The 15,029-nt window shown below is 33.8% G+C and overlaps 3 protein-coding genes across 3 annotated transcripts; all 3 read right to left on the bottom strand.

Moving 5' to 3' along the window:
- Positions 1 to 949: 949 nt before the first annotated feature.
- Positions 950 to 2,078, bottom strand: LOC145620831 (glycine-rich RNA-binding protein RZ1A-like). Its single transcript, XM_081675549.1, has 2 exons — positions 1,890 to 2,078; positions 950 to 1,632 (listed from the first exon to the last, which is right to left on the bottom strand). Exons 1-2 carry the CDS (start codon positions 1,998 to 2,000, stop codon positions 1,213 to 1,215), a joined length of 531 nt encoding a protein of 176 aa, XP_081531675.1. The 5' UTR covers positions 2,001 to 2,078; the 3' UTR covers positions 950 to 1,212.
- A 4,918-nt stretch (positions 2,079 to 6,996) lies between these two features.
- On the bottom strand, positions 6,997 to 8,096 carry LOC145619114 (glycine-rich RNA-binding protein GRP1A-like). The gene is made up of 2 exons (XM_081673718.1): positions 7,894 to 8,096; positions 6,997 to 7,639 (listed from the first exon to the last, which is right to left on the bottom strand). The coding sequence occupies exons 1-2, from the start codon at positions 8,002 to 8,004 to the stop codon at positions 7,247 to 7,249; spliced, it is 504 nt and encodes a 167-aa protein (XP_081529844.1). The 5' UTR covers positions 8,005 to 8,096; the 3' UTR covers positions 6,997 to 7,246.
- A 2,546-nt stretch (positions 8,097 to 10,642) lies between these two features.
- On the bottom strand, positions 10,643 to 11,728 carry LOC145619363 (glycine-rich RNA-binding, abscisic acid-inducible protein-like). The gene is made up of 2 exons (XM_081674041.1): positions 11,537 to 11,728; positions 10,643 to 11,286 (listed from the first exon to the last, which is right to left on the bottom strand). The coding sequence occupies exons 1-2, from the start codon at positions 11,645 to 11,647 to the stop codon at positions 10,903 to 10,905; spliced, it is 495 nt and encodes a 164-aa protein (XP_081530167.1). The 5' UTR covers positions 11,648 to 11,728; the 3' UTR covers positions 10,643 to 10,902.
- Between the last annotated feature and the right edge of the window lie 3,301 nt (positions 11,729 to 15,029).

Here is a 15,029-nt window from a genome sequence, read left to right as displayed (position 1 = left end):
AGACCCCCTATTCACTCAAAAAACAGGGCCTTAATATTGAATGACAAGCCCTATTGAATTCCTTATCCATAAGTAAATAACCATTTACTATACTCACTTTACCATGCATGCCCTCCAAATTCCAACCTTACCATACATTGATAATACATTAAGACAAGTGTGCAACTAACCCTTTTGCCACCGACACAAATAGTTACCCTTTAAATAGGGTTCCCTTTAAATAATGCAAAAGGTAAAAACAATACAACTATACAAGTGTAAATAACGTGATGACGATTGCAACAAAATAGAGAAAGTATGAAAGATATGGGAAAGTTTGGATGAGGAATAGGACAATTAAAAGGCTAAATTAGAAATTTAATTGCAAACCATTCGTTCATCTCTTTTTCCCCTAATTATTGCCAATGTTTCCGGAAACCAACATGCTACCTAAGCCTAATGACCAATCGTACGTTTGAGAACGTTTAGTGCATGACCCTTGCTAATAATATACTCCTAACACCAATCCTTCCAAAACTTGGCTATCAAATTTTTTATTTTGAATCAGTCAATACACTGCTTTTCAAATGTGTTACTATAACGTACTGTATTATATACTATTCGTACTCCGTATATTTTTAGTCGTTCCACTAATATGTGGATATCCAAAATTAACGCACTAATTACACCAATTTGCGCGTGTTTTTGTCATGAATTCCTAACTTTATACATTTTCCAAGAGTAAATTCAATGCTTATATATAGCCCTAAGGGCTATGTATAGCATTACCCTAACATATAATCTAAAATAATTAAAGTATGAACATATAATAAAATTAAATTCTAAGATTATTATTGCTAAAAGTTAGTAAAAATTGGAAAAATTGTATCTCTACAAAAGAGAAACATAAAAATAATTGTAATTTGATCAACATTAAGAGCAAAATAGTGGAAATAAAGGAGCAAAAAAGTTGAACGAACAATGGAATTTGGTATTCAATCCTTTTCATTACTTCCAAGGTTGAAACTATCGTTTTAATTACAAACTAACAGTAACACCCTCACTCAGTAACCAATCAAAATCAAGTACCCAGAAACAGTAACAAAGTAATCCAAGAACAGTAACTCATAACAACCAAACAGTCACAGTAAAACAGATCAACCTTTTTTTTACCCCAAAAGGTAAAAAAAACTGTAAACTAAAAAACCATAACAACCATCTTAAAAATCAACCCTAATTCCTCCAGTTTCCGTCAGAGTTACCACGGGAGTATCGGTCACCGCCTCCACCGTAACCACCACCACCTCCGCCGTAACCACCACCGCCTTCACGACGGCCTCCGTAACCGCCGTCGCCGCCGTAACCTCCTCCGCCGTATCCACCGCCGCCGCCTCCGTAACCACGGTTGCCGCCTCCTCCGCCGTATCCGCCCTCACGACGACCGCCGTATCCTCCTCCGCCGCCTCCACCGCGGTATCCACCGCCTCCACCTCCGCCGCCGCCGCTGCGAGATTGAGCCTCGTTGACGGTGATTTGACGGCCGTCGAGCTCAGATCCGTTCATTCCTTGAATCGCAGCGTCAAGAGCTTCTTTGGTGTCGAATGTGACGAATCCAAATCCTCTAGATCTGCCAGTTTCTCTGTCATTGATCACCTGGAAAATCAAATCAAATTATGTCAGAAAACATCAACAATTCAATCGAAATTGGATCCAGAAATCAAAATTGATCGTTCATCATCCAATGGACATACCGTTGCCGGATATCATGATAAAAGAACAGATCAAGTAACAATAGTAACGTAACAGATCAAAGTAACAGAATTATTCGAATCAAAGTAACAGAATCATCGATTTTTTTCATTTTTTTTTTTTTTTGCCTATTTTTTTGATGAGATATAGTAACACGAAACCTTCGAATCAACGATATCTCCGAATTGAGAGAAAGCTTGGCTCAATCCTTGATCAGTGGTGGCCCACGCAAGGCCACCGACGAAGCATCTGTACTCGGCATCAGCAGACATTTTAGAGAGAGAAAATGAAGAACCCTAGATTTTGATTGAAGAAGAAGAAAAAGGGGGAAATGAAAGCACGAAGAAAGGAGGAGAATGAAGAGGTGTTTATATAGGAGGAGAATAGGGTTAGAGGGCTAGGTTGGCTAGGGTTAAGATGTGACGCAAGTTGTGTTAACTATGGTTTAAGGAAGATATTATTATTATGGGGGAATAAAAATATCTAGGTTATCTTATCATAGCTTTGGCTTTACGCTCGTCACCCATGAATCGTTATCATCATCTTTAGTGATGGGATATTGGAATTGACCCTTTCACCACTTACAAGAGATACTCACTTTCATTCAAAAAATAATTTCTCTGTTTTTTTTAAGGTTTTTTTTTTTAATTATTATCTTGCGTATAAATTATTTCATATAGTTTATTTGATTGTAAATTTTCATTAATATATTGTTCGTATTCGTACTAAAGACTTGGTATGATTCTTTGATCAAAGTATTGAAATGAATAGGGACTTGAACAACATAGACTAGCACACATAAATGTCGTGTTTGGTGTTTAAATTAATACCAAAATCTCTTGAAAACGAAAGGAAACTCCAACCATTTGAGTTATATAATTCCTACCAAACACACAAAAATATAAAATGGCACAACTCACGCTATCGTCTATGACATGTAGTATATAATCCTTCATATTTTTTTTTTTTATTGAAAAATGAAAATAAGGCATCGCACAACAATATTACGAGGTCCACGAGAATCAGCTCTATTTTCGGTTCAAAAATTAAAGTTGTAATACATGAAATGAGAGCAGTTTTGAAGGTTTGAGGAATGAGGACCCGTGTCAAAAACTCTAGAATGATAAGGGATGCATCTTGAATCATATGACACACTAATCGGTCACATAGAAACTAACTTGTGGCGAATTTGAGCTAATTAAGGGTGTCGTGTGCATTAAAGCTTAAATTGTCAATTGAAAAACAAGGTGGAAGATTACAACCTCCCAATGCATGGTTTCACGAAGTATTATAGGCTCCATGGGAAATACACCGACATCTATCCAAAGATTATAAATTTTTTTTTTAGAAAAAAAGACAAGTTAGCAAAGTAGTTAGTTTTAAAAATCCGTCCTAAACCTTTGTTTTATCACTTTTTTTGTTAAACTGTGACAATTTATAAATCAATTAGGACTCTTATGAGAAAATATAAAATTATAAACAAAAAGTGAATCAACAACTTTTTTAATATTAAAAATTAATCATATTATAATTGATATAATTACAAAAATGTCATATAATATTTTTTTAAAAAAAAATAAAAATTATTTACCATTTTATCATACTACGTATAAATGGTGCTCCCTCGGCTACTATTGGTTTTGGGCCAAAGTTGAATAGGTGATACACGAGCCTTAAAAACCAAACAAGTTGGCTAGCTGTTGTTAGACGAAAGTGGGCTTTGTTGGATAGATATCCTCCTTGCATTGATGGACTCAGTCAGCCCAATTGGGCCACTTGCTTTATTTAACACATGGTTGGAAGGCGAAGTTGTAAGTGGGAGTGCCAAATGCAGAGCTATTCGATTAAACCACATGGGCCACTTGTGTTTTTTCTCATTTTCTCACATGGCAATGGTGGCATGAATGCATGATTGTATATCTAACTCAACTACATGAAAGTTGTCCCTTTTTCATGGTAATTTACCCATCACAAAGATGCATAGAAGAACAAAACTCACTTCATATATCCCTTTTCTACTCAACCCAGAAACAAGATTGGACGTTATTTTGGTTCGTCTCCATTTTTGTGAAACTTTTCCTCAAGCAAGGCAGCCAATAAGTCATCGAAAAGTGTGTGTGAATAATGGAATAGTCAACATTAGTCATTTTCAAGTTTCCCACGATGATATAATATCTTTTCAAGAAAATTACGCGAGAACCCGCGGTGAAGAAATAAGGAGATTCTTCTATACCAAAATATCAGTTGAAAAAATCATAGGCAAATTCTGCAGAAATACTAACAAACAAAATAGTATAGCAATAACACATTAGCACATACTTACTTAGTATAAAAGAGGCAATGTTCTATGACAAAAATCACCCGCAACAAAACTTGACTTATAAAAATTTTCTTGTATGTAACCCAACACATCTAACATCTCTTTTATTGTCCAAAATCCCAAATGCAAAATTTAATCAATAATTTCATCATTGACGTCTTTTGTGATCTCCAATACGGAGTAATATTTTTAATTATCATTCACTCACAATTTATGAAAAATATTTGATTGAAAAATCCAATATCTTATTTTATGTGTAAATACTCATACTGAACAGTGCAATTATCAGTGGCGGATCCAGGGGTACATAGAGTTACAGTTGTACCCCCATTCTCACCAAAAAAAAAAAAAAAAAAAAAAAAAAAAAAAAAAAAAAAAAAAAAAAACTGTTGAGAAAAGAGACCTGTTTTTGTAACAGGCGGTCTTTTAAGTATTGTCATACAAACTACCACGCTGACAACAGGTCTGAGTGTCTGACAGACTGACATGTTGATTTTGTAGATTATATGAAATGAAAAGCGACCGCCTACTAAAACAACTGTTCTCTTTTTTTTTTTTACTTTACCAAATACACGAAGAATTTGTTTTGCTAGACTTTTTTTTTTTCCTTTTTCTTATTTCTTTTTTCCTTTCCTTTTTTTTATTTGTTTTTATCCAAAACACTTAAATTATTTTTTCCTTTCCTTTCCTTTGTCTTGGCTGATCAGAGCCATGATGTTTGATTGAATAAAATGCCCTGCTTCCTGTCAAAAAAACTATATATCATACCTGTAGTACTTTTTTCCGCAAATACTATGCTACTCCTGGAGTACCATGTGCATGGTACTCCATGTTTATATAATTTATGTTATTTTAATATGAACTTCTTGTTATTTCAATCTATATATATGTTATTTTAAAATAAGTATATGTTATTTTATATTTGCAAGTTGTTTTTTTTTTCTTCAACATTGATCCTTTCGATGTACTCTAATTTTATAAAATTCATGTTATTTTGATGTGAACCTCTTATTATTTCAATTTATATATATGTTATTTATTATATAAGTACATGTTATTTTAATAAATGCATTTTATATATATATATATATATATATATATATATATATATACATATACATATATATATATACACATAGTGTTAAAGTAAATAAGTGAATAACATAATATTTTAGCAAAATAACACAAGTATATTAGATATGGAGTAGTGGAATACCGTGATCCAGGAGCATATAATACTAATTGTTTTTCATTATGCCTACTTCACTACTTATATACTTCCTCCGTTTTCTTTTACTTGCAACACACCTTTTAGGCACGCAGTTTTAGGAGATGATTAGTGAGGGTAAACGAGCGATTTTATCAATATAATTTTTACACAAAGATTAGAATATGATTAAGTATCATTTGTAAAAATTATAATGAATAATTTATCCATTTACATTACATAAACCCGACCTCAAAACACGTGCCAGAAGGCTGTGTTGCAAGTAAAAGAAAACGGAGGAAGTAGTTTTTACTGCTATAAGTCTATATAACACTACTATACTATCAAATAATCTTACTTAAGATATATCTTATTGAAAGAGTTTGCGCATTATAACTTCTAAATGTAGTACTTCCTCCGTTTTCTTTTACTTGCAATACAGCCTTATGGCACGTGTTTTGAGGTCGTGTTTATGTAATGTAAATGGACAAATTTTTCATAATAATTTTTACAAATGATACTTAACCCTATTCTTATTTTCGTGTAAAAATTATATTGATAAAATCGCTCGTTTACCCTCACTAATCATCTCCTAAAACTGTGTGCTTAAAAGGTGTGTTGCAAGTAAAAGAAAACGGAGGAAGTATGTTATATGCTTTTTATTTTTTTTTTTCCTTTGAATAAAACTTACGGAATACATATTTTAATTACTTTTGATAATTAATACTGTAGATAGTAATATAGTATGCCTCAATCCGAATATTCATATATTAGATTGTGACAAGGAATTAAAGTAAGTATAATTAGTTACACTTTAAATTACTACAAGTATATTTTTAGTTTATTTTTACATACAATCGTTGACTTGTCAAAATAAAAATTCTTCTAGATGTCTTTTAATAGTGTAAAAATATGGCCTTTCTTCTAGAAGTCTTTTAATAGTGTAAAAATATGGCCTTTAATTATACTACTCCGTACTTTTTATTAGTTTTATTTGTTTGGACTAATTATGGAGAACACATACGGAGTAAGGGATGTATTCGATGTAATTAGATGATGAAAATAAGCAATAGATATGATATTTTAGTTTGTCAAGTTTTGTATTTTTTGTTCACGAGCCAAATTTAGTACCCCCATTCCGACTGCTTTTTATTGAATGATGGTGAGGTAATGGTTTAATTTTCATAAATAATTTCACATTTGTTCAATATTATTTTTTAGACAAATAAAATTATAAGAGGGAAAACTACAAATTAGTCTAATTTTAATGACTATGAGACGGTGTTAAGTTAGGGCGAACATGCATTAGTGGTTACATAGAAACTACAAACTATGTAAAAATTATAGAGGTTTTTTATACAAACATTATTACTGGTACAATACATTTTAGGTCCCAAAGAACTTTCTTACATACAATGGCACAATCTTCCAGTTAGTACTATAATAATTCTATAAACATTAATAAAAAAAAAAAAAAAAAAATTAAAAAAAAAACCAATTAGCCAAATTATCATGCGAAATCATGTTGTAATTCTTGTACATTAAAATATTCCGATTAGCCAAATTATCATGTAAACTCGTATAACCAATTTTTTTTAAACCAAAAGCTAACGTCATCAAATTCTTGCACCAAAAATTACTCATATTAGGTAGAAAGTTAATGCACTTTTTAAAACCCAATTTTATCCAAAATCAGTAATACCAAACAAAAACAAAACGCACATAATTTCAACACAGAATATACGGCATTCAAATTTCATTTCACATTTTTTTTCTTCATTACTCCTTCAAGGCTGAAACTATTGATTTAATTACAAACTAACAGTAACATCCTCACTACAAAGTAACCAACCTATCATTCGTTCTCTAGAACACCCTTAATTAAACCATAACATCTAAACTGAACGATTACCACAACTTTTAACCCAGCCTATTTTAATAGCCGGTCAACAAAACACGATAAACGACGGCGTTTAAAACCATCGGAAATTCTAACTCCTCCAGCTTCCACCATCACCACCACGGGAGTAACCTCCACCACCACCTCCTCCACCGTAACCACCTTCACGACGACCTCCTCCGCCACCGTAACCACCACCACCACCCTCACGACGACCACCTCCGCCGCCGTAACTTCCACCGCCTCCACCGTAACCGCCCTCACGACGGCCGCCTCCTCCTCCATATCCTCCTCCGCCTCCGGATCGGAAGCCACCTCCGCCGCCGCCTCCACCGCTGCGAGACTGAGCCTCGTTGACGGTGATTGTACGGTCGTCAAGTGTCTGACCGTTCATGCCTTCAATTGCAGCGTCAAGAGCTTCCTTGCTCTCGAAGGTCACAAATCCAAATCCTCTTGATCTTCCGGTTTCTCTGTCGTTAATCACCTGAGGGAAAAATTCATCACAAAAATCAACACCAGATCTACAATAATCAACCGAAAATTGAAATTCAAAAAAAATGATTGTTCGTCTTTCGAGGAACATACCGTTTCCGGAAATCATCATAAAAAGAACAGATCAAGTAACAATAGTAGCAGATCAAAGTAACAGGAATAGTATTCATTTCAAAGTAACAATTTAATCAGTCAAAATTATATTCAATTTTTTTTCATCATTTTTTTACGAGATTAACGAGAAACCTTCGAATCAAGCACTTGGCCGTACTTAGAGAAAGCTGCCTCCAAACCTTGGTCGTCAGTGCCCCATGCAAGGCCACCGACGAAGCATCTGTATTCGGCATCGGAAGACATTTTTGAGGAGGAAGGAGAAAATTACGAAACCCTAGATTTCGATTTGTAAGAAAAAGGAGGAAATAGAGAGCGACTGTGAAATGAAAGGGGTGATGTGACTGTTTATATAGGAAAGAAAAGTAGGGTTTTGGGGAGAGTGGGTTTAGTGAAGCTGGACTATTGGAGATTTGGAGTGCATTTAACTATGGTTAAGGGTAGGTGAGGTTAAGTTAACTATGGTTAAAGAGGATATTCTGGGATGTGGAAAATATCTTGTGATCTTATCTTGTTTGCTAGTGAGAGACTGCTCGTGAATTGTGTATCGTGATTCGTGAATTTCAGAATTTGGGCCTTTTTTTAATCGTGGGCTTCAGTGATTGATTTGTTTATATGATTTGATTAATAAGGTAAAGTTGAGATATTTTGGAGGAAAGTGATTTTTCCGTATTTTAGTGAACTTTGGTGATTATTTTTATTTTATAGGGGATCTAGGAAACTAGCCTTGTTTTAAAATTGAACATTTGAACATATACCCTGAAATTCAAAGGGAGTGAGATTCCGAACGGCTAATTATCCTAAATTAAGGGCTTTTGGTTGGAACTTTTTAAAGTATGATGATACTTGTAAGAATTTTTTGGGGCTATTTGTTTTAATATAATTGTTTGATTTGTATGGATTTTGACACTACTTGTATGTTGATGTATAATATGGAGCAAAAAAAAAAAAAAACTTGTTTAAGTGAAATCTGGTAAGATTAATCAACTATTGTATTTAAATATCTAATTTTTATTAATTTGACATATACAAAATTAAAAATACATAAAAACAAGTAATTAAACGGCATGGTCTAATATGAACGTTTTTTATTTTAACAAGAACAGGGTGAATAGAAGTCTTAGGTACATTTGTACAAAATAAAAATAATACATTGTGTCCATTAATAATAGCTCATCTTCGATAGTATATATGATGCTAGTTACTTCATACCATTTTATATACATATACGTCGTCATATTTGTCAACCTTAGTCTACATCGATCTAAGTCATCTAACATGTTGGTGCATTTAATTTAATATGGTTAAACGGTTGAATATAGACAATAGTAGCCTTGGAGAGAAATGTCCTTCTAAGGTTTGTTCTCTAAACTGGGAAAAAGACGTCTTAATACAATCTATTTAAATTCACCGGTGATAGTATCACATAATCATCCACACATACCTAAAACTAAAAAAGTTACATGTATAATGTATCAATGATATGAAAATTTTACTGCAATCTTGAAAAATATTGAAACCATGGCAATAAACACGAATTTTATGCCATTACAAGCATTTAAATTAGACTATCACGGTGATTTTCTTATGGTTGATAGAGTTATTAGTGAGAAAAAAGTATTGAAGAGTTAAGAAGATGTATTCATATTAAAGGTAATTAAAAATTTGGGACGGCCATGCCTTAACTCATATCTTCGTGTCCAAACCCGCAAAAAAGTAGCGGGGTTTTCAGCGTTTTCCGAACTAGGTTTTAACTAAAAATGTGTGATTCTAGGATGCCTAAAAAACACAGAACTCGTATCTTGGCGTATTGGCCCACTAATTTCAAAAGCAAAAATTGGAAAAGAATAACAAGGTTCAGCCCAATGGTGTAGGTGGACTAAGAAAACCCCAAAGTTCAATTCAAATCTATCACCTTGGATTGGGCTTTAGAAGTTTGGACTCGATTTTAATATAATTGTCTTCGAACCTTCAACTTTAAAAATACTTCATAATCCTTCCGTAAAAATAGTGCAACACAATACATCATGTGCTTTAATTTTTGAGGGATAGCTTTAAAGCTCAACGCATATGAAAACCATTTGTACATTTAAATTTTTTAAAGTCCTGTAAGAATTGCAAAGTCAGGTTTAAGAAGGAGATTCTTACCTAGCTCTAAATCACAGCAATTTTTTTTTTTTTTTTTGCTTCATGCTCTTTATTTCCATCTATCCATGGGAGTCCCCTTTAGTATATGACTCTTACTCATTCGACTGCCGAGTATTCTTAGTGATCCATTTACTTAACCCCATACCAATAGAATGGAGTACTAACTTTAAAGAGGACAAATCAAACAAAACAAATTAAATCAATTACAACTTTAAAAAAGGTTTAGATTTTGGATTATGATCCTTTTTAATTATTCTCAGCTACAAGCCTAAAAAGATTATACGGAGTACACATCTGGATCTCTTTATCGAAAAGGACAAATTAAGACCTTACAAGTTGCAATTAACAAAGATATTAATCAAAATTCTCCGTATTACGGATTCCAAAAAGTATCGAGTATCATGATTTTTTATTTTATTGATCAGAAGAGTATCATGATTTTGGATTGGCATCTTTCGAATTTGATTAAATGGATTATACAAGTAGTAGTGCATCTGACGGAGTAATTTTTTTTAGTGAAATGCACATGTGCACATGAAATAGATAGTAACTGGAAAGCGGTCAGTGATTATCTCTGACATGCGATAACCCGTATTTTTACTGTCCCAAAATTCAACAAAAATTCAACTATCATCCAATTTATTGGTAATTTTTCATTTTCCTATTTTTGATTATTCATGTTCATCAATCAAATGTCATAAATCCCCACAATATACTCCGAATCAAATCAAAAAACTAACACAATTAAAATTTGGCATTCAATCTCTTTTCATTAATCCAAAGGCTGAAACTATTGTTTTAATTACAACAAGTAACACCCAACATCCCTCTCAACCATACCACATTTTTCCAGAACACCTTAATTAACCATAGATCAAAATTACTCAACCATAACAGTACCAGTAACATTAACTCGATCGCAACACATCTAACTAAACGATAACCAAATCACTAGCAATAATATAAAATTATGACGTCATATATCACGTCATAATTCTAGTTCCTCCAGCTTCCGCCATCAGAACCACCACCACCTCGGGAGTAACCACCTCCTCCGTAACCACCGCCGCCACCTTCACGGCGACCACCGTAACCGCCGCCTCCTCCGTAACCACCGCCGCCGCCTTCACGGCGACCTCCATAGCCGCCGCCACCACCGTAGCCGCCTCCTCCGCGACCACCGTAACCGCCACCTCCGCCGCTGCGGAAGCCACCACCGCCGCCACCACTGCCGCGAGCTTGAGCCTCGTTAACAGTGATCTGACGGTCGTTGAGTGTTTGTCCGTTCATTCCTTCGATCGCAGCATCAAGCTCTTCTTTGCTTCCGAATGTAACGAAGCCAAATCCTCTGGATCTGCCGGTTTCTCTGTCAGTGATTACCTGAAAATCGATCGAAATTTCAAAATTAGATCCAGATCTACGAGAATTAACTCAAATTACAGGAAAAATTGAATTGAAATTGATCGTTCATCTTTCGAGAACATACCGTTTCCGGATTTCATCATAAAAACAACAGATCAAGTAACAATAGTAGCAATAGTAACAGATCAAAGTAGTAGCAGAAAATTTCGAATCAAAGTAACAGAATTATCGATTTTTTTTCTTTTCAGGAAATTTAGTAACACGAAACCTTCGTATCAATGACTTGTCCGTATGGAGCAAAAGCAGTCTCCAACCCTTGGTCATCGGTGGCCCATGCAAGGCCGCCGACGAAACATCTGTACTCAACTTCTGCTGCCATTTTTAATGAGAGAAATGAAGAAACCCTAAATTTGATTGAGAGAAATGAAGAAGAAAGAGGAAAATAGAGAGCACGATGAAAAGAGTGTTGATGGAGTGGTGTTTATATAGAGATGAGGTAGGGTTTGGGGGAGTGTGGGTTAGCCGTTTACGCTGGGTTGGGGGTTTACTAGGGTTAAGAAAAAGTGCAAGTTGGAAGTAACTATGGTTAGAGAAGATATTTTTAGGGGGATTGGAATAAAATATCTTGTGATTATTGTTTTCTTTCTTTTACATGAAAATGGAAATATCTCGTGATATTATTTGGCTTTTTGCTCGTGATCGTGGGATCTAGAGGTTTGTGATGTCTCACTATTTTTGTTTTGTTTTTTGTTTTAAAAAAAAAAAAACCATTTTTGCCGTTGGGATTGTTGAGACTTGAGAGATATTTTTGACGATGAAAGGTTGACATATTTTCTTTAATTTGTTTTAGATATTTATTACTACCTCCGTTTTTATTTAGTTGACACGTTTTGACTTTAGCACTATTTACACATTTTCCTTTAATCGTGTTTTGTGCTTATACGTAATGAAAAATATAGTCATATGAGATCTTGTTGAATTCGTCACGTTATATACTTTTTAAATATCAACTTTTCATAACTTTTTATTATTGATAATTAAGGATATTAATGATTGAATAAGTGCATTGGCAAACGTAACTAAAGAAACGTGTCAACTAAAAAGAAACGAAAAAAGTATTTAGGAAAAATATACTTTAACAATCTCAATTATTGTCAATTTATTTTTAATAATCATAAATCCCAACTAAGGTTTACAATATTTTTAATAATCCTAACTATGCCCTTAGTTTGTCTCCAATGGTCCCAACTAGTCAACACCAAATCAATGACTTGTTGTAATAGGTAACCAATACATGTGTTATCACGTGATTGGTCTGTATATATATATAAAGATGTTCCCTAACCCCACAATTGGACCCCCTAGCCGATTTCGAGGGTGTGGGAAGAGAGGAGGAGCGGCATTGATTTTGTAATTTTTGTTTCAGTATTTCGACGAAGGGGGAGGGAAGGGAGGAGCTGAGAGTGGTTTAGAGGGTTCGGGTGGATCGAATACTGTGAGTTTTGGGAGTTGGGAGGGCCAGCCAGCCATTTCAAGGGGCAAGGGAGGTGGTCACCCGGGGGGCGGTTGGCTGGGGTTTCACAGTGCCATGGTGGGGTTGGATTGACCAATTATGTGCTGACATGTGGCATTTAATAAATAATTACCCTTTCAACAGGTAGCCGGCTTTTGGGACCAGTAGAGACAAATGAAGGGCATAGTTCGAATTATTAAAAAATATACCTTAATTGATTATTAGAAGCAAATCGACAATAATTGAGATTATTAAAGTGTATGTTTCCTATTACTTATTCCTTAATAAATTCAGATCAGATTAAACAGAAACATTCAAATTAGACCAAATCAAAACTTTTAATTATCATTTACTTATCGAAAATATAGTTAATTGCGTATAAAAAATATAAAAATTACATAATTGAAAAGTTTATAATGAGACAAATCTAACAAGATTCATTTGATAATGTTTTTATTGAAATATTAGTATTAAAAAGCGGTCAAAGTTTAGTCAAATTATTAAATCACATCAGACCTGACCAAATAATAAAAATTCAGATTAGATCAGATTAGACTTTATTAAAATCAAACTAAATCTCATTGTTTCAGATGAAGAGAACAAGTCCTTAATTCACTTTATTTCAAATAAAATCAGGAAAATAAGTTTTTGTTACAAAAAAAATAAGTTTCTAAATTTATTTCATAATAATCACCAAATTTTATATATTTACATGTTAAAATTTATTGTACACCACTTGTGGACGTCCTACTATTATTACCAATTAATTTTTATAATTAATTTAAGAATGAGGAGAGATGGTTACATTCTACTATAAATTTAAGAATGAGGAGAGATGGTTACATTCTATAAGGTAGGGGAGCTACTCCTATTATTACCAATTAATTTAATTTTAGTATAGAAATCCCTTTAGCCTAGTAGTATTCGGACCAAACTTTTCCCTCATTGTTCGGGTTGCTCAGGCCCATTGTATATTGTCTCAAAATATAGCAGGTAGGTGAACTAAACGTAACCGATTGGTGTCATATTCAGTTAATACATAAGTTATGTTAAAATTGAAATTTTCAGTCTTGTCTTTTACTCGGGTGAAAATCAACTTCTCGTTATTCATTGTTTTTAAATATTAAGCTTTAAAACTATTTTGAATGATAAAAAATGACAACCACAAAAATAACTTTTTTGGCATATTTTTATACGTGGCTGGCAACACCGTATGACAGAGATTACTCGAGCTACTCGGTTAGGGATTAATCGAGTTACCTGGTCAGGGATTGCTTAAGGGAATCGGTCATGGGTTACTCGGTTAAGATTAAAGTTTCTTGGTCAGGGGTTATTTGGTCAAAATGAAAGTTTCTCTAGTTACTCGGTAAGGGGTTACTTGAAGGGTTCGATTAGGGGTTATTTGATCGGTCATGAGCAAATCAAGTAACCCTTGAATGAGAAACTTGGGTGACCAAGACCACACGGTGTGGCCGGTCACACAAAAAATCCCCCCTAGTGTAAGATGTATCACAACATCATACATGGGAAAACTTTTCTATACACCCGGTTTTCAGTAATTTACTGTACTTCGGGTGCACATTTGTCAAATTTAGTGTCACTTTTGTCAAATTTATTAACGAAGCATAAATAACTCTTATATATGATTATATGTTGAGTAACTATTGTGCGTTTTAGTGTAACTTTTGCGCATTTTATTGTCACTTTATAACGGATGTTCAGTTATCGAACATCCGTTTTATTTAAAAGTTTGTGTCATACATAATGAAGTCACATGGGCCGGAATATTGGGCTTTGGAGGATCTTGTCAAAGCAGCAACCCTGATAATATTTGGGCCGTAGGCCTATATTGTGCGGCATGTGTCCGTGTGGAATTGTGGATCAGTATGGGAACATCCGAACTTATGTTATGTAGCTGATTAATGAACTTATGTTATTGTGAGCAATGATGGCTTTCTCGTCAAAAAAAAAAAGAAAGAAGAATGATGGCCTTAATAGGCCAGTTTACTTAAGAAAAATAGTTCCTCAACATTCATTTCTTTACTTTTTACCAATAGCTTCCAAAACCTAATCATTGCTATTCTAAACATAATTTTTTTTTAAAAAAAATCTCATGCATAGTATTTATCCAAAATTTGTTAAGGGGAAGCCAAATAACTCTCTTTTTTTTATTTTTTTATTTTGGTGCAAGTATGTGCACATTATTATTTAGAAAATGAAAGTTCATAATATAATTCATTAGTGATAA

This window comes from Chenopodium album, chromosome 27 (assembly GCF_948465745.1).
Source record: "Chenopodium album chromosome 27, dcCheAlbu1.1, whole genome shotgun sequence".
Lineage (NCBI taxonomy): Eukaryota > Viridiplantae > Streptophyta > Magnoliopsida > Caryophyllales > Amaranthaceae > Chenopodium > Chenopodium album.
This window is presented reverse-complemented; position numbering and strand designations above follow the sequence as displayed.

Coding starts and splice junctions, on each gene's coding strand:
- LOC145619363 (XM_081674041.1), bottom strand. CDS start 11,647: ATGGCAGCAGAAGTTGAGTACAGATGTTTCGTCGGCGGCCTTGCATGG. Junction 11,287..11,536: donor GACAAGTCATTGATACGAAG/GTTTCGTGTTAC, acceptor ATCGATTTTCAG/GTAATCACTGACAGAGAAAC.
- LOC145620831 (XM_081675549.1), bottom strand. CDS start 2,000: ATGTCTGCTGATGCCGAGTACAGATGCTTCGTCGGTGGCCTTGCGTGG. Junction 1,633..1,889: donor GAGATATCGTTGATTCGAAG/GTTTCGTGTTAC, acceptor TTGATTTTCCAG/GTGATCAATGACAGAGAAAC.
- LOC145619114 (XM_081673718.1), bottom strand. CDS start 8,004: ATGTCTTCCGATGCCGAATACAGATGCTTCGTCGGTGGCCTTGCATGG. Junction 7,640..7,893: donor GCCAAGTGCTTGATTCGAAG/GTTTCTCGTTAA, acceptor TTTTTCCCTCAG/GTGATTAACGACAGAGAAAC.